Source organism: Doryrhamphus excisus, linkage group LG11 (genome assembly GCF_037039965.1).
Source record: "Doryrhamphus excisus strain RoL-2023G ecotype Guam linkage group LG11, RoL_Dexc_Guam_v1.1, whole genome shotgun sequence".
In the NCBI taxonomy this organism is placed as follows: domain Eukaryota; kingdom Metazoa; phylum Chordata; class Actinopteri; order Syngnathiformes; family Syngnathidae; genus Doryrhamphus; species Doryrhamphus excisus.
Genome location: NC_136367.1, coordinates 17,240,794 through 17,265,502, shown reverse-complemented (window position 1 = coordinate 17,265,502; position 24,709 = coordinate 17,240,794). Strand labels below are relative to the sequence as shown.

Here is a 24,709-nt window from a genome sequence, read left to right as displayed (position 1 = left end):
AACAACCCTATAGTCACCTTTACTTTCCGACTACCCAATATAGTAGACATAATGAGAGAAAATAGGACAGACAAAACCTGTGTACCACTTTCTAAACACACTTTAACAGGATTAGAGCCCTTTAGACAGGAAATAGCAACCCTATAGTCACATTTACTCTCCTACTACCCAATATAGTAGACATAATGACAGAAAATAAGACAGACAAAATCTGTTTACCAATTTCAAAATACACCTTAACAGGATTAGAGCCCTCTAGACATGAAATAACACCCCTATAGTCACCCTTACACGCCAATTACCCAAGATAGTACCCCGCCTCACACCCAAAGACAGCTGGGATAGGCTCCAGCATACCCGCGACTCTAGTGAGGATAAGCGGCATAGAATAGATGGATGGAGCTACAGTGTATAACGGAATAGATATACTTTCTTTGCAACTTTTGTTAACGGCGCTGTCCGGCGCGGCGCACCCACACCTCAGTGATTTATTCCCTGTAATATTACAACATGAATAATATAATATAAAACCTGCAATGTTACGACTTTAGTTCCCACGGATATTCCAACCTTATTCTAGTAGTTTTGTTCTTTTCAGTGTTGCCCTAATATTCCTGAGTAGATATTGGAAAGAAATGATGTTCAGGTGTGTCGGCGTTAGATGCCATCCGAGCGGCGTTGCTGTTTTCTGGAGACTAATAGCGTTCCATGTCATGTTCCATCTTCATGGAGTGATGTATTGCCATGCATGTATACAGTGGTGTCTTTCGGCTCTTGTTGGTGTGCTGAGTGCTGTTCATGTCACAAGAACATGTATAACGTTCTTGTGAGGGAATTTTCATCCACTACTTTCTTCTGTGCTTTGCATTGCATGAGGTTATCGTGCTTTGTGTGTGTCGGGTATTTCAGTGTGCAGTCGGTTTGAAAACGTGCCCAGTGGACCCTTGGAAGTATTTCAGGAGGGTGAATCTTAACATATACTGTTTTCCAAAATAGGGATAAAGGATAAAAAAAATATTTTGAAATGAAGTTTTAAAAAAGCTTATGAAATAGTGAAGGAATAAATCTAGGCGTAAATATTGACAGAAAAATTTCACGATAAATAAGTAAATAATGAGTAAAATCCTGATATCAGACACTGTGATTCCCATCAATATTTGATGTTATTATATCATTTGACCTCAATTGTTGAGAATTCCTTGGGCCCACATTTTTCCTACTTGCTTGTCTTCACGCATTCTCACCATGACCTTCTATAAATGCATGCTTGGAAGCGTCAGTAAACACCATTAGCTAACATCTTTTCCATGTCCGCCTCTCCCAGATGGCCCTCGGCCACCCGCTCCATGTCCCCCCGGTCAGTTGTGTTTCTCCAGCGAGCCTTGCTGTGCTGTTTGTCTTCACGCTCTCTCGCCTTCTCATTCGACCTCCAGACAGATTGCTCAAGAGCTGCTCGCAAAACATAAGGATACGCTAATTCAGGAAGTTAAACGCAGGGCATAGTTCAGGTATCCATAAGTAGACAAGGTCATGGGATCCGGTGCAAGAGCCTATTCCTCACTGTGATAATCCATGTTGTCTTCGTTAGCATTTCCTTGTGCGGATGTATGTAATCTCAGCCTGTAAATTGAACGTGCGTACCATGCACCAAATCTGAGGCTGCTCGGACGTACGGCCCTCGCTTCATTCATGCACCCGACGCATGTAAGTTATAAGTTTCCCGTAACCGGCTGTAGGAGCCCGTAGGGAGGGTTGTGACTTCAGCTTAAAGGGGATGTAGTTAGAATCTTTATTATGTGTAAGTCATGGAGCAAGAGTGCTTGCATACAGGGAGTTGCTAATAGCCGTTTCCCACCAAAATTAGCGAGCACATCCGGTTACCGATGATGTAGAAAACCGCTAACGTTTTGGAAAGATAAATCGCCGTTTTTCATTATAAACACCTATAGCTAACTCCGTTAGCTAGCTGCACAAACCGGAACTCCTTTCAAGTACTTGCTAGTGTGACCAACCACAGCGGAGTGGGCGTGCCTGGAGGCGAGCCGTGGGTGGAATACATTAAAACAGACAGTTTTCGTGGGAACCATGAAATGAAATACACAATGAAATACAGCTGAATAGGTGCAGATTCTTGAAGAACTAGAAAGCTGTGTGTGCTGGTAATCGTGTGTAGCTGCTCCAAGGGAATCCACAACTTGAAAAATGAGCATAATAGGTACACTTTAATGTAGCTTCTTGCCATAAAGAAACACTCAAGCGACAGTTTGTGGTCCCCCCACAGGTAAGAGCGGTGGTGATTTGACCCCAAAAAGAGCTGAGTTTGAGGTTCTTTGTTGATCTTGTGATTGTCTCTGTGTTTTGTCCTGTCTTCCTGTAGTGAGCTCTTAAAGCTCACAGTGGAACTCATGCGTAGCGCAGGTGTGTAGACCCCAGTCAGGTGCATGAATACCTCAGCAGCCCATCACTCCTCCCTGCCCCTCTCCTTTTTCCCCTGCAAGTTCACCCCAGTTCCTCCTCCTCCTCCACTCGACCCCCAAGATCTCCTTACCTTCTTCATTCCTGTCCAGCCACCTCTCAGCGTGCCCCCTCCTGCTCCTCTCCACGGCAGACATGCTGCATGATTTTGCTGCACTGCTGTCAGCTCCTTTTCATCCGCGACGTCTTGCGACATGATGCTTGACGCATGCTCCATGGATGCCGGGGCCAGGATTAGCTAAAGAACCTCCTCAAGCTAAACGACGTCACATGAGATTTCAGTTGTTGAAGCCACGTCTGTCTGGAGGGACTTGAATCCAATCTAACCACGATTAATCATCTTTTTATTCTGCACCTGGACTGTGTGAACGAGTGCTCTGCTGAACACTTCCTCTTTATGGCATGAATGACATCATCAATGCATATGTGTGGGTGTGTGAAATTGAATCTTCTATGTCTGCATGCAGGTCATTAACCCCGGGGTCACACTGAATCGGTTGCGGCTCCGGTCCTGATCCAGTCCGGCTTGCCACTAAGTGTCACTTGGCTGCAGAAAGCATGCTCACCAGAGTGTAAGCCTACAAAAGGGATTTTAATCTTGAAGAATTCTACTGCGGGCCGCAACGGAGCCGCGACTGATTCCGTGTGAGCCTGGGGTAACTTCACCTGCACATGAATCATCAAATTCAATACCATAGCCAACTTTAGAAACAAGAATATTCAATATTCATTCATATTGTATGTTCAGTGAGGTGTTCATTTAACCACGTTGGTCGAACTCACTTATTTCCTTCATTTTGCTACATTGGAGGACCAATATTGCAGAGACTTTCAACTATTAATACCTCGTTTATGGCCGTTGATTGGTTCCAGACATAGACAACCTGTTTAGTGCCTTCTAAATACACTTTTTAACATGTTTAGAGACCTCTCGACATGAAATAACAGCCCTACAGTCACATTTACACGCCTATTAGCCAATATAGTCGACATCATAAGGGTAAATAAGACATAGAAAACCTGTTAAGTGCCTTCTAAATACACTTTTTTGTATCGTTAGAGACCTCTTGACATGAAATAACATCCCTACAGTCCATATGCCAATATAGTAGACAGCATAAGAGAAAATAAGACATAGAAAACCTGTTTCGTGCCTTCTAAATACACTTTTTAACATCATTAGAGACCTCTCGACATGACATAACAGCCCTATAGTTATCTTTACACTCCTATTAACCAATGTAGTGGACATTATAAGAGAAAATAAGATATAGAAAACCTGTTTAGTGCCTTCTAAATACACTTTTTAACATCATTAGAGACCTCTGGACATGAAATAACAGCCCTATAGTCATCTTTACACGCCTATTAACCAAAATAGTAGACCCCTGCTTTCGGGACACATGAACATCATTAAAAAGTCACTCGTGCATAACCGGGGACTTTTTTGTTTTCAGAAATGCATGACTCTTGTATTGGAGCTTTTTAATCAAAGTCTTCTTAAAAATGTGCCTTCACGTGTGAACCAGTCTAGCGGGGTGATAAAGTTGTGTCCCACTTGCTCAGTCGGAAGTGATTGCGTGTTGTTGTGTCTTCCATCGTGCTTAGACGATGTCGTCTGTCCGATCATCATAAGTCTGACCTGTGTCCTTGTCATACGTATATATTTCAATGCCTTAGTGTTAGCTTACTAGCGGGAGGCGCTGAATAAACCATTAATTCAGGTGTTTGATTTTAAAGCCAACAGAGACTCCTCAGGTGGATGAACAGGGGGTAAGATGCTCCACCCCCACAACTTCCTTTTCTTCTTAGGGCCATGCCATCATCTTTGTGTTCTGTGATTTATTTCATGTTTTCTATTATAAGGCTTCCGTTTGTTTCCATTTTGATTTCCCCTCATTTTGTCATGCACAGTCGTCCCTTGTTTGTGGTGCTTATTTGGTGCCACACCCGAATTTTACCAAAGTAGCGGTCAGTATTAATTCTGCCGTGACTTTTTGCCATTATTTTAGCTCCCTCGAAATGAAGTAACATTTCTATAGTCACCTTGACCCTTGTGTTACCAAGTATAATAGACATAATAATAGAAAATAAGCCATCTTAGACCTGAATGAGGCGGCACGGCGGTCGAGTGGTTAGCGCGCAGACCTCACAGCTATGAGACCAGGGTTCAATTCCACCCTCGGCCATCTCTGTGTGGAGTTTGCATGTTCTCCCCATGCATACGTGGGTTTTCTCCGGGTACTCCGGTTTCCTCCCACATTCCAAAAACATGCTAGGTTAATTGGCGACTCCAAATTGTCCATAGGTATGAATGTGAGTGTGAATGGTTGTTTGTCTATATCTGCCCTGTGATTGGCTGGCGACCAGTCCAGGGTGTACCCGGCCTCTCGCCCGAAGACAGCTGGGATAGGCTCCAGCACCCCCCGCGACCCTCGTGAGGAAAAAAGCGGTAGAAAATGAATGAATGAATGAGACGTGAATGAGATTAAATTAGCAATTAGCATTGACGGAGTACCTCCCATTAATGGAACCTAGTGGCCAGTGTAGAGTATGGCTAAGGATGACATATGGAGCTGCTGTCGGCTACTCTCTACACTGCTAGCACTCAGCTAACAGTCGACTCAAGCTAGCTGACACGTCACTTCCCAGTTCCTGCTTCTTAAAGTCACAGATAGCGTATTACACTTCATATTGTTATATGTGTATTTTTGATTTATTTAGCCATTTTTATCCTTCATTTAGACTATAGAATTTGCTTCAGGATTTTTTTTTATTAATACTAGAGCGTAGTCAACCACAAAACCACGATGTAGTGAGGGACGACTGTACTGTATTTCCCAATATTTCCATTTTTCCAATAAGGCGTGTCACTCAAACGTGGCGCCAGGTTTTTCCCAGTCAGGTGTCGACTGGTTTCTCACGTTTGTAGTGTTGACACTGCTTCATGGGGGTATGAGCCCCCCCCGCTCCCACCGCCCCCGTACCCCTTCTCCCTCTTCCTGCGGTCAGGTCGCCTTCCTCTGACCTGCCAACCTCCTGACTGACCCGTTTGGGGTTGGTTCCACTGTGACTCCGCATGCAGTGACTCTGGAGTGAGGGTGCCATGCTTGTGTCCTGTTCAAGTATGGCCAGGTTTTTTCTCCAGCATGCCTGCCTCCTTGCTTCCTTTCCTTGTAGGTCAGTGACTACGCTCCTGACGGTGCTTTGGAACTGGACCCGCAGAAACATATGAGCTGCAGTCTCTCCGAAGGCATGATTCGCTTTTGTAGGCGAATAATTCTTGGAATAATTATTCTAAATCATGCAAATCTCCCAAATTCATCGTCTTCAACTGCTCCTCCAGTCCATATGTTTCTGCCTCTGAGTTCAGAACTCCTCATCCCAGTCCACCACGGTTTAGGACTTGTTTCATTCCGTAGCAGGGCCTGCTTCTGACCTGGGAATATTTCTTCCCAGAACACGGAGGACAGCGCCCGCATCTCCATCACCTTCTTCCGTCTCTTCCGGGTCATGCGGCTTGTCAAGCTGCTCAGCAGAGGGGAGGGCATCCGTACTCTCCTTTGGACCTTCATCAAATCCTTCCAGGTGACGTTACGGGAATGCTTCTTGTTTTATATTTGCTGTTATTCTGACTATCTCTTTCTCTTTTCCAGGCTCTGCCGTATGTGGCGCTTCTGATCGCCATGTTGTTCTTCATCTATGCTGTCATTGGGATGCAGGTTGGTACTCGAACCTTCTCCGTCTGTGGACTCAGTGACCCAATGACCCTTTTTCAGGTCTTTGGGAAGATCGCAATGGTGGATGGCACGCACATTAACAGAAACAACAACTTCCAGACCTTCCCTCAGGCTGTGCTCCTCCTCTTCAGGTCTGTCCTTCATAGTGGTTCATTGGTTCCACACATAACTGTGCTAAGTAGCAATGTTTGCCTAGCGAGAGAATAGAAAACCTGTTTACCAGCTTGGAAATACACCTTTTTAACATGATTAGAGCATTGTACACATGATATAACACCCCTATAGTCACCTTTGCAATCCTATTACCCAATATAGTCGAAAGAGAAGAGAAAATAAGACATATGAGACATAAATAATACTCAGGTCTGTGTGTTGCTGTAAATATGATCAGTACTTTGGGGGGGGGTCGGGGTAGCCCATGTTAAAGATCATTGTGGCTGTTAGGAAATAATTGGAAAAAAATGCAATAATGCAAATGCCTGTTGTTCTGGCATTCAAGTCTGGTGCTTGTGTATCTGGTCTGCTTTTCCAGGTGTGCTACTGGGGAGGCGTGGCAGGAGATCATGCTGGCTTGCATGCCGGGGAAACTATGTGACCCCGAGTCAGACTACAACCCCGGCGAGGAGATGACGTGTGGCAGTGGATTTGCAATCGTTTACTTCATCACCTTCTATATGCTCTGCGCCTTCCTGGTACGTTCATCAGCTTGCATTGGTGCCCCCCCCCACCAGGAGTTATTTGATGTATTTGATGTTTGCCCACCTCTGATTTATAGTTCTTGTACCCCTCCAGATTATCAATTTATTTGTGGCCGTCATCATGGACAACTTTGACTACCTGACGAGGGATTGGTCCATCCTTGGTCCGCACCATCTGGATGAATTCAAGAGAATTTGGTCGGAATACGACCCAGAGGCTAAGTATGACTTCCACTCACGTCTGTTTGGAGCTGTTCTTCTCATTGAATTAATCTCATTTCCTTCTCAATTAGGGGAAGAATTAAGCATCTTGATGTGGTGACACTTCTCCGGAGAATCCAGCCGCCTCTTGGCTTTGGAAAACTGTGCCCTCACAGAGTGGCGTGCAAGGTCTCTCTTCTTACTTCTGCATGGATACTTGAAGATCCCATAGCCTACGAGTACCTCTACACAACCACAAAGCATTTATTTAATAATGAAGAATTCTCAATGACGGCGGTCTAGTGGTTAGCGCACAGATCTCACAGCTATGAGACCAGGGTTCAATTCCATCCTTGGCCATCTCTGTGTGGAGTTTGGTGGGTTTTTGTGGGTTTTCTCCGGGTACTCCGGTTTCCTCCCACATTCCAAAAACATGCTAGGTTAATTGGTGACTCCAAATTGTCCATAGGTATGAATGTGAGTGTGCCCTGTGATTGTACCCCGCCTCTCGCTCAAAGACAGCTGGGATAGGCTCCAGCACCCCCCGCGACCCTCGTGAGAAAAAGCGGTAGAAAATGAATGAATGAATGAATGAATGAATTCTCAATGAATCTCCATGTACTTGCATAACAACATGAGCCCATATAAGGCTGTTATAATAATAATAATACATTTTATTTCAAAGCGCCTTTCAGGACAACCAAGGTCACTGTACAGAAGATATAAAAACACGAATATAAAATACAAGATAAAAGAGAACAAACAATGAATAAGAACATACAATAAATAAGGGGGGGGCGTGTGAAGCAGTTCTTTCTTTCTTTCTTAATTTATTTCAGACATGTTACATTATTCTTTCTCACATATACACTTACAATACAATACACTTACAATATCTATCTATATATATATATATACATATATACATACACACATATCTACATATATATATATACACATACATGCACACACAACACCTCATTACTACACATGTCTGAAAAGGAGCAGGAAGAAGCAAAGTTAGAGTAAGCTAGTTTGAACAGATGAGTTTTGAGTTTGGATTTGAAGATGGGTGAAGGGTGGCAGAGTTACGATTGACAACGTGCACGAGGTCAGAGAGGTTCATGTCTTCTACCCGTGTGTCTTCTACTACTTCCTGTTACAGTCGATGAATGACGTGCATTTGTCCATCAGATGAGCGTGCTTTTCTCTTCCCCTGTGTGTACTTTCAGAGGCTGGTGGCTATGAACATGCCTCTGAACAGCGACGGCACCGTCATGTTTAACGCTACTCTCTTTGCGTTGGTGCGAACGGCCTTGAAGATAAAAACAGAAGGTGAAAATCCGGCGAGAAGAAGACAACACAAGGGAAAAGTCACCGGTGGTCTTATCTGCTCATTTCTTCGTGCTGCAGGTAATCTGGAACAAGCCAACGAGGAGCTTCGAGCCGTCATCAAGAAAATCTGGAAGCGAACCAGTATGAAGCTGCTGGATCAAGTGGTGCCGCCTGCTGGCGGTCAGTGCAATGACATTGTTGTTCTTGTATCATGCTATCTGCAGTGTGTTTTGTTATCCATGCTTGTTCAGCCCATCCTGGATGCTGGTGGAGGCCACGGACCTCAGAGACAGTCGACTCATTTGTCTTGGTCTCTTCTTAATTCACTGCTTCTCCTCCTCACATTCTTCTGCCTCTCAACTGTGTGTCTGTGTGTGTGTGTGTGTGTGTGTGTGTCCAAACCATCTGAAGGACTTGAGAATATTCTGAAGCAGTTCTGTTTTAGGGTGGTGGCATGGAACTCGCGTTGCCTCTCTTTGTCTTGCTTTTTCTCCGATGTGTCCCCAGCCTGCTTGGTTGAAGTGATTCAGACTCCTGTTTCATGATTCTCACACACTTTGGCACACAAATATACTCAAACGTATACTCTCGTATACTCGTAGCGAGGGCTACGTACTGCAGCATGAGAGGATGCAACTTTAGAAGATATTATACATGTAAATATTTGCTAAAACTAAAGAAGTGCATCTCTCGGTGAAAAAGCATACTATTATCAACTTTGATTATTTTTCTCATTTTAGCTGGTGATGTTTTTTTCAAATAGTTCAACGTTCTTCTTTTTAGTAAATGTTATTTTTGTAATATTCTATTTATTCGCGTTAAAAAAGACAACATTTTGACTTTATTTTTGTAAAATTACCGTTGATTTTTTAAAATTTTCCACCAATTTCAACTTAATTTTTTTAATAATATTTATTTTCATAATGTTTTTAATATTTTTTTCACTTCATTCCCAAGCAACTTTTTCAACAACCTAATGTAAACTATACTCCTGTGAATATACTGATGATTTTTTTATTTTTGCCGGGTTTTTTTTTTTGTTGCTGTTGTTGTTTTCGACAATATTTCACAGGCCACTAAAAAAAACTGCTGCATGCCACAAATGGCCCCTGCACTGCACTTTGGACAACCCTGCTCTAAAAACATGCAGAAACATGATGGGCATTTAAATTGGAGCTACCGCTGCGAGCTGAGCTAGTTTAGACGGTAGCCAAGTAGCGCACCAACGTGCCTGAAGCAAAATTTCTACAATAAAAATTAGAGATGCTCCATATTGGCTTTTTACCCATTTCTGATATGATATTGATGAATACATGAATCAGTATTGTATTTCGCGCCTGTATCCCATCTTCCAAATGTCACAAATTGTCACACAGATCACAAGTTTAAAAAGAAAGCACATGAAATACTCAAATACTACATAAGAGATACATTGGAAGACTTTTATAAATACATTCATAGTCAAATACTACGTAAGCGATGCAAACCTTTATGCAATAAAAATGTTGCATTTTTGGTTTGTTTAGATGCCTCCACCGTCAGGATATAAATAGATGCCTATAAAGACGCCCCCCCCCCCCTCATAACCAGCAGCACTACTCGGTGTTGTGTGTGCTGACCTGCTGACACAGGAAGCATTTGTGTGGTCTGTTCACTCAGATGATGAGGTAACCGTGGGGAAGTTCTATGCCACCTTCCTGATACAGGACTACTTTAGGAAATTCAAGAAACGTAAAGAGGACGGCCTGGTGGGTGCGCACCCCTCCCAGAACAGCACGGCCATCGCACTACAGGTGAGTGTCAGCCAGGTACACTGAGGACTGTGTGAGCCAGCGATGTTGTCATTGTGCGTCTCGGCAAGTGTGTAATGTTATGGTTTGCAGGACCTTCATGGTACGGAGACTGTATGTTGGTTTTCATGTGTCCTTCTTTCTTTAAATGTCATACATGTTGATGTTAAGCATGTGTCATTGTCTCACGTGATATCAGCCATCAGCTTATCAGTTGGTTTATTATTATTACTACAAAGAAAAAAAACATTAGTACATCATAACATCCTGTACAAGAGCTGAAAAGGACGCAGTAAGACAGCCGTTCTACATTCAGAGCATGATGGAACAAAACAGTGAAGCGGTAGACCCCCAAAAATGACACCTGCATCTATAGTCGGAGATTCCGATGGGCTGTCCGTCAAGACACGGGGCGGTCCTGGACCCAAATGAAGACCCTTACTGGTGCCATCTCTGGGAAAAGGCTTTCAAAAAACAAAAAAGGAATTCAAAGACTTGGTCTCCTTTAATGCCACAAAACTTGCTAGGGAACATCAAACATGGGACATTGAAAGGTGGAAAAAAGTTTTATTCAACGATGAGAAAAAATGTAATATGGATGGTTCAGATGGCTTCCAACGTTACTAACATGTTTTTTAATTTCTAGTTTTTTTTCTAATTTTTTGAGTTGTGCTCATCAAGTATCTCCGTCCAAATCAGCCTCTGAGGAACACAAACACAAAGAGCAGTATGAAAGCCATTTCTAAAGTTTGGGACTCCAGCCAAACACAATGAGAGCCATTATCCGGCCACTATCCTAAGTAACCAAAACATGGAAGAGTGATTAACCTTCCCAGGAGTGGCCGGCCAACCAAATTGACCCCAAGAACATAGCCACGCCCCGTCCAGGAGGTCACAAAGGACCCCACGACAACATCCGAAGATGTGCAGGCCTCACTTGCCTCAGTTAAGGTCATTGTTCATGACTCCACCATAAGAAAAACTAGTTCCAAGACCAAAACCACTGCTGAACATCTGGATGATCCCTAAGACCTTTGGTCTTCTTGATCTGACCAGACAAAAGTTGAACTTTTTGGAAGGTAGGTGTCCCCAACACATGTGGCATTTCAGAAAAAGAACATCATAGTACTTGGGGTCAGAATGAACAGCTCAGAACAATGGAGATCATCGGAGAAAAAAGGTATACAAAACTGTGGCGAGACCAGCCATGTTGTTTGGTCTGGAGACAGTGACACTGAGGAAAAGACAGGAAGCAGAACTGGATGTAGCAGAGATGAGGATGCTGAGGTTCTCATTGGGAGTGACCAGGATGGATAGGATCAGATGACAGACGATGGACAGATGATTGCACAATTTTGCTTGTACTTCTGTATGTAAGTGACAAGATCAATAAAGGTCCACGTCATACTGCAGCTTAGGCAAAGATTATTACGATAGGTGTGGCATCGTCTAGTGTGTGTGTGTGTGTGTGTGTATGATATCCCTATGTTTCTCCTTTGTTGATATATAAGACCAAGGCTTCAGCAGAAGTCCTTAGTCCTTTTTTGTTGTCATGGTTACAGGCTGGCCTCCGCACGCTCCATGATATTGGGCCTGAAATACGCCGAGCGATATCATGTGACCTGCAGGATGACGAACTAGTAGACTTTATACCAGAGGAAGACGAGGAAATTTATAGGGTAATTGATTTGATTTTACCTGGTATTTACCATTTGGACACAATTTGGGGGGACACCAATCCATGTTTCACAATGGCCAGGTGTCCCGATACTTTTGTCCATATATTGTATATGGATATATTATATATATTGTATATGGACAAAAGTATTTTTTATTCTCCTCACATCAATAAAACCAGACTTAAAATCCAACACTTTTTACAGCCATGGAAGCGTGGCGGGTCTCATTGTGTGTACTTTTCCCAGCGTAACGGCGGACTCTTTGGCAACCACCTCATGAACGGAGGTCATCGGCAGTCCAACAGCCACCAGACCAACGCCACGCAGCGCCCCCTGCAAGTGCAGCCGCCCCCTCACTACGCTCACATGGAGCAACCGGTGGGGCGGCTGTCCCGAGCCAACGCCATGTCCCACGGCAACCACCGTCATCACCGCCATCACCACCACCACCATCACCGCCACCACAATAACTCCTACGGCAAGTCTCTCAAATCTACCAACATCAACCTCAACAACGCCAACAAGTCCAGTTTGCCCAACGGGGGGCATCATCGCTACTACCAACACGCGCCACCCAATGGCTACCCGGGTCATCGGGGCTCCTACTATGACTACGAAAAGCCCCGCACTCCACAAGCTCAAAGGTACCAACACATGCACCATGTGTTCATCCGTGTTCCTGTCATGTTGCTATCACCTGATGCTCACAACATGCAGGTTACATGTTCAACATCCCTTTTTTTAATACCCACTCATTTGGCTAATTATTCATTTTAATAAGATGTCACATGCTCATATATTAATGGCTTTATTGTATTATCAACGTGTAGGGCTTGTAGTATTTGAATAGAATTCAATTCAATCAAATGCTGTTGTAAATATATGAATATTGGAAATATAGCTGTCCTTGGCTGTGCCTGTCTGGAACTAGCAACTCCTAGCCCAACTTTTAGCTAGCAGTTCAAAGTAAAAAAAAATTAGCCTCAGCTACCCTGGCATCAGTCTGATGGGAACATGGCTGCCAATTCGCACTTAAGGCCTCTCCAACCACCACCAAATATTCGTTTGGCAGAAAGGTGAGTGAAGTGACACAAAATTTGTAACTTGGTGGAGGGAGCGAGGTTCTCCGTCGTGTGCCACTGCTGCCCCGAATGTTACATGTAAAATTAATTTCCTTCAATAGGGGAAATTTAAACAAATATGCTAAGTCGAAGCTAATTTTTATTGAAAATCCGATATATGTGCTAGCAATTAGCATTAAGACAAAGATCAGTACATCAGTGGCAGATTACTACTAAACGTTGTTGGTCTATGATGTAGGTTACAAATAGCACTACAGAGCAATGTCGCCACCTACAGGAATATTAATAGATGACACGCGGCTGCATTGGAACACAACCCCTCACATAGTGTGGATCTATTGTGTTGCTAGGTTATGTTTATGAAATATATGAAGCGCTACAATGCTTACCTCTGCTGTGACCCTGAGCTGAAGTTAATTCTGCAGAAAAAAAAGCCTTATGGTTTTATTTGTCTGACAGAATCCAGCTTCTTATCAAGCCTACCTTTTTTTCCCCATCAACCTTTATTCACACTACAATAATTTACAGTGTATGTCACTTTGTTTCATGAGAAAGCACCATGGCTCCATTAGGATGGGATCTTGTTTTTCTCCATTAAATGTGCCAGACAATTTCATTTCTGCCCAGCAAAACAATGAAATTGTCAAGCAACACTAGAGTGAATGTCTACCTCCTCCTACATACAGGATATTTTAGAATGCTGTATACGTTCCATATACTGTATGAACTACAGTATATATCACTCTTTTTCCAGCCCTTTTCTCTCTGTGTTCTTTCCCTCTTTTTGTCCTAACCCAAATGCTTTCTCTCAACCAACCCTCTGCTGTCTTGGACAGAAGGCGCTACTATGAGACCTATGTTAGGTATGTTGTTTTTTTAGCTTTGGTATCAGCGGTAACAGCAAAGAAGGTCTTTATTTCCTAGAATTTCTTCCATTTTGCCTGAATGTGTGAAGTCCCCGCTAAATGCAATATGCTGGTCTGATTAGAGTACACATCTGGTAAATCACACATGTGAGGTAAAAGGGAAATATTGTTGGAAAGTGGCCAGCATATTGCGGACGATATTGTTTGTTTCTGCATGTCCATTAGTGGTCACTGCTTCTTATTTAAGCTTAAAAGTTTAAAAGTGGATATTGCAAATGTTCTTCATGCCCCAAATATCTGCTTGCCGACTTTTTGCTGCGATAGCTCACACTTAAATGAGGTTTCACAAGCCTGTCGGCTTGCATCTGCATGACAGCGCATGACCCGGGTCTGCTAATCCACCCCGCGCCTTTTGCACAACATTGTTTGCACTCTGACCCCTGCGCCCTGGCGTTCCATCAGGTCCAACGGAGGGGATAGACGCCATCCCACCATCTGCAGAGAGGAGGAGTTTGATGATGACCGCCTGTCTGGCGAGTATTACAGCGGGGAGGAGTTTTATGAAGATGACAGTATGCTATCAGTGGACAGGTAGGTCATCCATACTCAAACATTTTTCTAAGAAGTCTTCATATTATCATGTCATATGTGGAAAGGTACCAGAACAGTGACACGGAGTATGAGACTCCCAAAGGCTATCATCACCCTGACAGTTGCTATGATGATGATGAGCAGCCTCTCTACCGCGACTCCAGGAGGTCACCAAAAAGACGCTTGCTTCCTGCTACACCACAAGGTGTGCCAGGTATTGACCACACCATGCACTGGTTATGATGATACACAGGAAGGGTCTTCAGTGAAAGTTGATTTCGTGTTGCACAGGTCACAGGAGGCCGTCTTTCAACTTTGAGTGTCTGCGCAGACAGAGTAGCCAGGATGAGCTTCCACATCAGCGCACTGCCCTTCCACTGCACCTGATGCAGCACCAGGTAAAAACCGGTGTGTGTGACTGCCCCCTTTTTCATGTATTGACATCCAAACGGTGCCATTTGTTCCAGGTCATGGCCGTAGCGGGCCTGGACTCCAGCAGAGCCCACCGCCTCTCCCCGACACGCTCCACCCGTTCCTGGGCCACACCCCCCGCTACCCCGGCCAGTAAAGACCAGTCTCCGTATTACACCCCTCTCATCCGCGTGGACCGCGCTCAAAGGGAGAGCATCGCCAGCAGCCACGTGTCGGTGCGTAAGAGCTCCTGGTACACGGACGACCCCGACTTCTCGCAGAGGACGTACTCGCCCATTCACCTGCAAGTGCCGCCTGACTACCACAACCACTACCAGAAGAGAGGCAGCGCCACTAGCCTTGTGGAAGCGGTGAGTTTTACTGTAAATTAACTTGACATTATTTGCTTTTGTTCAGTTTATTCTAAAAAAATTTTTTTTTTACTCTATTGTCATAAAAGTACAACAGAGTTTATTTTTGTAATATTCTGATTTATTTCCCATAATATTGTGAATATTTACATACTATTTCCAAAAAATCTTAGCAAAGCCAACTGTGAGAAGCTTGTAGAAGCTTGTTGGCAGTTCTTTAGGCAGGGGCCTCATCAGGGGCCTCATCAGGGGCCTCATCAGGCCAAAGGCAGTAGTGTCATCTGCGGATTTCAGCACTTCACCTGAGATGCAGCCATTCGTGTAAAGGGAAAAGAGCAGAGGGGAGAGTACACTCCCCTGGGGAGTGCTGATGCTGTTGGTCAGGGAGCTGTCGCTCACCAGCCTCACCTGCTGCCTCCTGTCAGTCAGGAAGCTGTTGATCCACTGACGGATAGAGAGATCAACATTACGCTGCTAAAAATGTATGCAATTATTTTTCTCACTAGAAGGCGACATGGTCCATTTTTGCTGCTGTTTTTGCTTCCTTGTTAAATAATATTTTTAGAATGGGGCCATTAAAAAAAGCTGCTCTCGGTTGTAAATGGCCCCCAGGCTGCACTACCTGTTATGGAATCGACTGCTCCCCCTATAGGTTCCAAAGGGCAGGCCTATAACTTGACATTTTACAAATGTTCTTGGTTTTGGAGCAGGTTTTGATATCCGAAGGCCTCGGGAGGTACGCCAAGGATCCCAAGTTTGTTGCCGCCACCAAGCACGAGATAGCAGACGCCTGCGAGATGACCATCGACGAGATGGAGAGTGCGGCCAGCCACCTGCTGAATGGCGGCATGGCGCCGGTTATCAACGGGGTCAACGTGTTTCCTCTGCTGCCTCCGGGGGACTACGAGCCGCAGGACCCGGCAGCCAGCTACAGCGACGAGGAGCCGGAGGCGGAACCCAGGGCTCCCTATGAGGAGGACCTGGCAGACGAGATGATTTGCATCACAACTTTATAGCAGGAGTCGATCCAATCAGTGGAAATACAAGACATGTTGCATTCTTAGGCTCTGACCAAAAGAAGTGCCTTCAACACTGAGGAGACACGCCTGTCGTGTGATTTTTGCAAAGAAAAGTTCTCTTCCTGCCAGCAAAGGACGTCACAGCCCTGCGGAGCACCGAGGGAGCCGACCTGACCTTCCTGTCAAAGGGCTTGGGCCTGGGGGTCCGGGCAGAGAGCAGCAAGCGTGGAGGACGCTCTTGAGGGCTGCTCGGTTAAGGTGATGACAATCAGATGTACGATGTCATTACCTCAGTCACTTTATTAAGGTTTGGCATATCATGCAAGTTTTCAATGCAAACATAAAAAAGGCACCCCCCCCCCCCGCCCCACCCCACCTCTAGTCTCTCTCGTCCTTTAACTCAATGGATCCCCTCGTCTGTGGTTCGTGCTCCCAACACAATATGCAGGAACTAACATCCAACTTTTGAGTGATAAATGCACTAGCAGGCACACTTAAGAAGATTTCATAGTTGTAAACTGTAGGATATGATGCCACACTCTTTGTAAAGAGATATTCTATATTTGGTAATTATGATCAGCAATATGGACCATACTGATGTGCTCCAAAAGCACTGCTAAGCTCCCCTTTCATCTGTGCTCATGTGCGGCCCTTTTTTCCACGCCTAAAGAATCACATGGAATCGATCGTGGTTTCAGTGCATTTTTGCTGGAGGTTTTGCATGTGCACGATGTCGTGCACTCGGACCTCCAAAGTCTTTTGCCACCTCGGTTGACTTGCAAGTCATTTTCATGCAAGAAATGAGGTCAAGTGAATTGCAGCCATTTTGAAACCTTTGCAAAGTGCCACACAAGTTAAAAGTAAATGAAAGTAAAGCTACTCTTTTTACAATGTCTGACAGACTAATACTGACACCTAGTGGCGTCTTATAGGTACTGCTGGAATTATAACGTGAAAAGTTGTTCATTTGGTGACATCACCAAATTTGATTAAGAGTATAATAACAGGAAGACAAAATAAAACTATTGGCCAGGGAACAGGGGGCGTTTGTAGAGCAATACTGACACCTAGTGGTCATCCAAGGTAACTGCTGAGTCAAAAAGACTAACTCCATTGCAAGACACATAAAGAAACATGTTTATGGTCCAATACTGCCACCTAGTGGCGTCTTTCTGGTCCTGCTGGATTAATGAGTGTGTCCAAAAAAGACATTTATTGTAGTGTAGATGCTTGTTGAGTCTCTTATAGGACGTCGCTTGGTGCAAATGAGTTTTGTTTGACATTTAAGGCAAAATTATGGCAAATTGTTCAACTTTTGTGGCATTTTACTTTGAAGGTTTCACTGCGTGGCGTAAAGTGGAGCCCCCTTTTATCCATACAGCACTTGTTTACCTTGTTTGAAAAATGCAAAAATGCTGCTTTTGGTTGTTGGTTTAGATTGGAAGAGAGACAATATTAGACATGATGGTTGCCCCCCTGATTTATTTATTTATTTTTTTGCATGTTTGCATCATGAAAGAAATGTAAATATTAGTCAATGACAACTCGGCAGAATTCATGCTTCCTTTTAGCAAAACACCCCCAGACCATCACACTACCACCACTATATTTGACTCTTCCAAAAAGTTCAAGTTTTTAGTATTTTCCCAAAGGTCTTGGGGATCATCCAGATGTTTTCCCAGTTTTTATGTTCTTTTTGTTCAGCAGTGGTTTTGGTCTTGGAACTGGTTTTTGCCCAGTGCCTTTCTTCTGGTGGTGTCATGAACAATGACCTTAACTGAGGCGAGTGAGGCCTGCGCTTCTTTTTTGTTGTCGTGGGGTCTTTTGTGACCTGTTGGATGAGTCGTGGCTGCTCTCTTGGGGTCATGTTGGTTGGCCGACCACTCCTGGGAAGGTTCACCACCATGTTTGTGGATAATAGCTCTCACTGTGGTTGGCTGGAGTCCCAAAGCATTAGAACCTTTCTGTGTTCAGTGTTGACTTCATATTGACTAATATTTAATATTTCATTTTGACAAACATGCAAAAAAGGGGGCAAAGCCTTGATGAGAAAAGACTTTCTATGGACCGTATCAGTGGATGAGGAGGAGGCGTCCTGTGGGATGTTGGCGAGACGGACCCCCATCCCGGTCTCTCTGGGCCTGTCTGGCGTCACGTATACCTCGTCTGACGGGGAGGCGACAACATATCATGGTCTCGGTGTGCCCGTGTCACAGCGTCCCTCCAAACAGGGTCGAACATACGGACGATGTCTGATGACGTGACAAGAATAGTCACGATATTTCCGTTTTTTCATCCTTCCATTTTCGCTCCTGCCGTGTTAGCTTGGCTTGAAAGGAACTCCGGTGCTCCGGCGTTTGCTAATCCTGGAATCCAGCAGAACCCAGACCCCATGAGGGTCTCCGTCTAAGTCAGTTCTAGTGCGATTGGCTTCATTTGAGCTCACATGCACGGATCCGTGTTGAAATCCATGTTCATGGATCAATCTGTCTGTTCTCCTGCTCTCTCTGTGGTATGTCTGGGCTCGCCTGCCTACCTGCCTGCCTAGCAGGTGGTGGGCGGTGTTAACTTGCCTGCGGGTGCTCGGTCACGTGACGGTAAATCAAACACAAGGGAGCTTAAGTATCCACTCTTAGACGATATTATCGATATTTGGATCCAGCGTGAGCGCCAAGTGAAGCCAACCTAAAGTGTGCAGCAGAAGTGACCTTTTTTTCTTTTTGTGTGTGAACGCAACGCAGCTGTCCCGACCTTGTAGATTCTGTCCCCACTTTGTGTGCACTTTGAAAGGGCTCTTTGAATTGTTTGTGAGTTGAAAAAAAAAAAAAAAGAAGCCAAAAGGGTGTTTTCATCCTTTTGCGGATGCCAAAAGGAAAGCACATGAAGCGGCACATGGTAGTCTTCGTAGCAACTGATGAAGTGAAGATATGCATTCTTTTACACTAAAGATGAAATGAACTTACTTTTACCTCATGTCAGGGATTCCTGAAGAAGAAGAAGAAGAAGAAAAAATAAGAGTACATAGTGAGCACTAATGATATTTCAATATTAGCACATAGCTGTTTGTCTTTGCACAAGTATTAAGTGTATTGTGCTTTTCTTCCTCCTTTTTCTAAACTCATTTGTGTATGAAGGGTCGGAGCGTTTTTCTACTCTTTTTGTGACGTACACGCTTTGCTGGAGTTTGTCACTCACACGTCATCTCGCAATGTCGCCAGTGACGGAAAAAGATGTGCTCTGCTGGGACACGCTAAACAAATGTCCAGTTTACAGCAAAACGTGCCCTTTTGTGCGGCGGCACGCAGGGACAAAGCGCTCAGCCGCATACAAACACACAAAAAACACAACGGCAAAGTACGGCAAATTCACCACATGACCCCACGGGTGTCCGAATCCTAAAGGATGACACTTGGCAGATTGGTAATGTCCGCTTCACCTGTCAATATTTCTTGGAATATGACTATTCACTTTATCATCTTATTTTTCTCTTTTATTTTTTTTTTTACTTTCTAGTTTTTCATCATCTGGACACTTTACAACAGAGACACTCTCAAATGTAATTTTGACTTTTTTTTTTACCAATATAGTTTCTTCACATTTATATTTTTTTTATTTATATTTTCTTCACATAAAAATGACATCTCTTTATATCCATTTCAAATTTATTTTCAACTTTTTACCCAGAATATTTTGACTTTCTCGTCTAATTTTTCCATAAATTATTTGATTCTTGAATATTACAACTTTAACAGTCCAAGATGAGGTTAATTTTTTATAATTTGGACTTTTTTGGAATTTTTTTTAACTTTTTTTAACTTTCTTTTTGTAAATTTTTCATCCATTCCATTTTTACTGCTGCTGTTGGATTTCCTCTTGAAAATTTTCTGCTAAATTATATTTTAGAAATGCGCCCCAGGCCGCAAACGGCCCCCAGGCTGCACATTGGACACCTGTGTCATCAACGCTGCAGAATGAAAAACAACTGCAAATGAAAAACACTGAAAATGCAAAAAAAAAAAACAAAACTGTGTGAGAAACAGTTCATGATTTTTCTTTTGCGTTTGTTTGTGATCCTGCAGCATCGCCGTGGCAACAACATTTCGAATTTGCAGCATTTTCCCCTGGCTGGTCATTTGGATCATTTCCGTGTTTGTTGTGTGCTTTTGGCCCCCCCGTCGGCCGCCGTAGCTTTTTTGTTTCCTTGGTACGATTCTAAACACCGACTTTTCTTCATGTTCTGAAAGCGAGCTGCATTCAAAGACCAGATGTAAAATAGGACAAAAGAGCCGTGCTAATAATGTTCTCTACTTGAAAGTCTTGATATTTTGCTTTTTATTTTTTTTCTCTTTGATTTCCATCAATCTTAGTAGCAAATGCGTGAATATAACTTGATGGTTTTGTAACAATGCATTCTCTCTTTTTTCTATTTCTCATTTAATCTGTGTTTTTTTTTTTATTATCATGGAATAAAGTTGTGCCGAGTCATGCTTTGTCATCGGTTGTTGTCATTCCTGCTTCTGATGTGACCAGTCGGCTTTCAGGCCGGAGCCACTTTGTTGCCGGCCATCTCCACGGTGGTGGCCGCCTCTGAGGCCTCCTCGTCGTCCTTCGGCTTCCACGGCTCCGTGCACAGCAGGAAAGGCACCACGTACTTGCGGAACTAGCACAGCGTGTGAAGGAAATGACGTAGCAGCGGTCAGGATGTTTAGGAAGATGATGGAAGATTGTCAATCAAACTCACATGTTTTCTTTAATTTGAAAGATTAAAGAAATGCAACAATGTATATTTATATATAAGTATTTGGAAATGCTAACGAAATTCTGAAGAACAAATCGGATGATGTTTGTAGCCGTAGCAAAAACATGTACGTTTGAGTTGTGTGTATGACGTTTTTAACGCCCTCTAGTGTTTAAACTGTGTATTGTTAGACACAGTGTCACATGACGGTGGAAGGTCACGTGGTAGAGAGAAAGTTCGAGAGCGATTCAAGATGCTAGCAGCACACGAACGATCCCTGTAAAATGGAATTTAATAACCGAAGATCCTTAATTTATGGTCAGAATGCGCACACGGTATGTCATCGTACTTTAATGTTTGTTAGAATGTTTCATTTCACTGCTATGTACTAATTTTATACCGTGAAATGCTTATTATTGTCTCAATTGCTTTAATTGTAGCACCAGGAAGTATTTCAGTATTTCATACCAGACACCAGAGGGCGTAGTTGAGTAGTTGAATGATTTAGAAAATCATTTCTTTTAACTCGACTCCAAATTGTCAATAGGTATGAATGTACCTTCATTTATTACGAGGTACAACAAGTACCCGAGTACTTTTATTTGAAGCTATTATTGACTCTTTGGCAGAGATTTATTCTTTTCCAATTTTGCACCCCTGCACTTGCCATTGATGACCACCAGATGGCACAGTCTTGTTGAAGCATCAGTGGTAACGAGCAAGTGTGTAGTACCTGTTTGTTGCAGTAGATGTAAATGACTGGGTTGTACACAGTGCTGGTCTTGGCCAAGTACACGGGTACTGTGGCCACCAGTGGGCTCATCTCCACGGAGGGGTTGAAGGCCACTAGCATGGACAGAGCTGCGTAAGGCAGCCAGCTGATGAGGAAACTCAGGATCATCAGAACCACCATGGAGGCCACCTTCAGCTCCGCTTTAGCCACCGCACCCCCTTCCAGGCAGGCTATCTTGGACACCTGGCGTTGGGGAGGTCAATAAATGTAATTTATTCTGGATTATAATTTTAAGACTGCTAAGTAAGTCATCCTAATTGTAAAAGTGGCTAATTACATTAATGTGCTTGACATTAATGCTCCCTAAACATAATAATAATGCAAAAACAAACATGTCTGCCGTGTGGGACACCCTTTGGGATGGCTGAAAACGCTCGGTTTCAAAAGGCGTGGTAAAACTGCTCCTTTGTGATGTCACAGAGAGGCGGACTTCCTTATATGGGCGTGGCTGTAAACCAGATAAGGTCTCTGCTCTGCTCCTCTGATTACGTTGCTAGCTACAATTAGCCACATTTGTTTAAAATTCCTGGTTGGAGTTACTACCAGCGAAAGAAATGCATTTTAATCTGTCAACGGCATTTTACACTGGACGGCCGAGGGTGGGATTGAACTAGCTGTGAGGTCTGCGCGCTAACCACTCGACCACCGTGCAGCCACGAGCATAATATGTCCTGTTTAAACATTTACTCGATCTATGTGATGGCTATTAGCTGCATAAAAGCTAATATGTATATATAATATTAGCTTTTATATTATTATTAGCTATTATATTATAATTACTAATTAGACATATATATAAAAAATTTATTATTATTATTATTATTATTATACACATATAGCCCAATAATAAACATATTGTGTGTCAATGAAAAGTGACCATTTATATATATTATTAGCTTTTATATTATTATTAGCTATTATATTATTATTACTAATTGACATATATATAAAACATTTATTATTATTATATTATTAAAATTTATTATTATTATTATTATATACATATAGCCCAATAATAAACATATTGTGTGTCAATGAAAAGTGACCATTTATATATTATTAGCTTTTATATTATTATTACTAATAGACATATATATGTAACATTTATTATTATTATATTATATTAATATATTAAAATATTATTATTATATTATGCTATTATATTATATTATTAGCTTTTATATTATTATTACTAATAGACATATATATGTAACATTTATTAATATTATATTATATTAATATATTAAAATATTATATTATGTTATTATATTATATTATTATTATAATATACATATAGCCCAATAATAAACATATTGTGTGTCAATGAAAAGTGACCATTTATATATATTCTTAGCTTTTATATTATTATTATCTATTATATTATGATTACTAATAGACATATATATAAAACATTTACTATTATTATTATATTGTTATATTATATTATTATTATTATTATATACATATAGGCCAATAATAAACATATTGTATGTCAACGAAAAGTGACCATGAGTGTATTTGAGTGCTAAAGTTGCCGGTAAGCCCACCTGGTGTAACGTCCACATTAATTTGGAGTAGGACACCAAGATGACGACAAAGGGGACAGCGAAGCACACGGCAAAATAAACCAGGATGTAGGACACATGGCGGGGGTCCCGGCTGCGCCAGTCCGGCGCACAGGACGTCCCGACCCCCTCCGGCTCATACCTTCCCCACCCGAGCAGAGGGGGCACGTTCCACGTGAGGGACCAGATCCAGGACAAGGCGATGCCAGCGAGCGCGTGCTTCTGCTGGAAGAGCATGCGTCCTGCTGGCTTACAGACAACAAACATCCTCTCCACGGCGATCAGGGCCACGGTGCACAGAGATGTGATGCCTGTAAAAGCGGACAAAAGTCGTGCGGTAACTTGGAAAAAAACATCTCTGATGCCGTGTTCGCTCACCAAACAAGGACACGGCAAAGCCCTCCATCACGCAGCCTGTTCTTCCCAGGGAGAAGTACCCCTGGGCGTTGTGGACTACAGATAAAACCCCTCCGGTCCCGGCTGAGCCCAGGTCTGCCACGGCCATGTTCACCAGAGCGTAGTTGAGCGGTTGCCTCAGCTGCTTGTGCATCAGGGACACGATGATCACTGTAGCGTTGAGCACGATGGCCGGCCCGGTGAAAAGGGCCATGACCACGGAGAGCAGGATAAAGCCGCCGTGTGACAGCGGGGGCTCCCACCGCGAGGACATGGAGGAATTGTGTGGAAAAAGGACGTCGGGCATGGATGCGGTCCTCTCATGCTCCCACTGGAGAAGACCTTCGACGTGTGAGCGCTGCAGGCGCAAGTGCCGAGATTACACGCCTGAAGGAGGAATAAATCCTTCAAGATCTGGATTTGACAAAGAGTAATTCCCGCAAATGATCGTCTGTGACCTTTCACCTTGCTTCATCGTGGAGGCACTCACATCGGATAAACCCTCGCTCGCTCATGCGAGTGTGAAAAGTCATCATACTGAAACTAAAAACTACATTCTTGACTTTTTAAAAAGCATTCATCTTCAGGCATCTCTGGTTTATCCGGGTCTAGGAAAGTGGAATGGAATTTTCGGAAAACTTTCGGTATTTGTACAAAACTAGTCCCTTTACCTTGTACTGTAGCCTTCCGTAGAATCGAGCGCCAAAATAAAGCACCCTACTTCTACTACTGTTACCAGTTCCTACAACTACTACTGTTCATTTTTATTGAGGGTGACTGCTAAAATAACCCACCATGGGGGCCAAAGAAAGTTGTCATTGTCAGCAACTTGATAAAGTCCAGAATGTACAGTTTTTCTTTGTATTTTTGGGTGTCTGGAGCAAAGTAATTGGATGATATGATTTCCTATGGCTGTGATTGGCTGGCGACCAGTCCGGGATGTGCCCCACATCTTACCC

General features: G+C 43.3%; 2 protein-coding genes across 35 annotated transcripts in view; one reads left to right on the top strand and one right to left on the bottom strand.

Annotated features, from left to right (window-relative positions):
- Nucleotides 1–20,743, top strand: part of cacna1da (calcium channel, voltage-dependent, L type, alpha 1D subunit, a) — a 63,416-nt gene extending 42,673 nt beyond the window's left edge. For 8 of the 33 annotated variants that reach the window (XM_078794885.1, XM_078794883.1, XM_078794897.1 and 5 more), the window contains 17 exons: nucleotides 4,216–4,248; nucleotides 5,935–6,063; nucleotides 6,132–6,197; nucleotides 6,255–6,346; nucleotides 6,748–6,907; nucleotides 7,008–7,135; nucleotides 7,207–7,303; nucleotides 8,347–8,629; nucleotides 10,109–10,242; nucleotides 11,802–11,918; nucleotides 12,165–12,562; nucleotides 13,837–13,863; nucleotides 14,329–14,457; nucleotides 14,523–14,671; nucleotides 14,749–14,855; nucleotides 14,925–15,239; nucleotides 15,950–20,743. In XM_078794885.1, the coding sequence (XP_078651011.1) occupies nucleotides 4,216–4,248; nucleotides 5,935–6,063; nucleotides 6,132–6,197; nucleotides 6,255–6,346; nucleotides 6,748–6,907; nucleotides 7,008–7,135; nucleotides 7,207–7,303; nucleotides 8,347–8,629; nucleotides 10,109–10,242; nucleotides 11,802–11,918; nucleotides 12,165–12,562; nucleotides 13,837–13,863; nucleotides 14,329–14,457; nucleotides 14,523–14,671; nucleotides 14,749–14,855; nucleotides 14,925–15,239; nucleotides 15,950–16,255 (2,670 nt within the window). In that variant the 3' untranslated portion in view covers nucleotides 16,256–20,743. The remainder of the gene's footprint in view (nucleotides 1–4,215; nucleotides 4,249–5,934; nucleotides 6,064–6,131; nucleotides 6,198–6,254; nucleotides 6,347–6,747; nucleotides 6,908–7,007; nucleotides 7,136–7,206; nucleotides 7,304–8,346; nucleotides 8,630–10,108; nucleotides 10,243–11,801; nucleotides 11,919–12,164; nucleotides 12,563–13,836; nucleotides 13,864–14,328; nucleotides 14,458–14,522; nucleotides 14,672–14,748; nucleotides 14,856–14,924; nucleotides 15,240–15,949) is intronic. The other 25 variants (XM_058046092.2, XM_078794891.1, XM_078794890.1 and 22 more) reach the window with 9 other exon arrangements.
- LOC131099991 (parapinopsin-like) lies at nucleotides 20,098–24,187 on the bottom strand. 2 transcript variants are annotated; one of them, XM_058046098.2, is made up of 4 exons: nucleotides 23,733–24,184; nucleotides 23,337–23,665; nucleotides 21,730–21,972; nucleotides 20,098–20,918 (listed from the first exon to the last, which is right to left on the bottom strand). In XM_058046098.2, exons 1-4 carry the CDS (start codon nucleotides 24,055–24,057, stop codon nucleotides 20,796–20,798), a joined length of 1,020 nt encoding a protein of 339 aa, XP_057902081.2. In that variant the 5' UTR covers nucleotides 24,058–24,184; the 3' UTR covers nucleotides 20,098–20,795. The 2 variants fall into 2 exon arrangements, with proteins under 2 accessions (XP_057902081.2, XP_078651024.1); XM_078794898.1 differs by having other exon boundaries at nucleotides 20,781–21,972; nucleotides 23,733–24,187.
- Nucleotides 24,188–24,709: the final 522 nt, after the last annotated feature.

Excerpts from the sequence above, each read along its gene's own strand:
- LOC131099991 (XM_078794898.1), bottom strand. The coding sequence starts at position 24,057 with ATGCCCGACGTCCTTTTTCCACACAATTCCTCCATGTCCTCGCGGTGG. Across the intron at positions 23,666-23,732 it reads CTTTGCCGTGTCCTTGTTTG|GCATCACATCTCTGTGCACC; the intron begins GTGAGCGAACAC and ends CCGCTTTTACAG. Across the intron at positions 21,973-23,336 it reads TAATGTGGACGTTACACCAG|GTGTCCAAGATAGCCTGCCT; the intron begins GTGGGCTTACCG and ends CCCCAACGCCAG.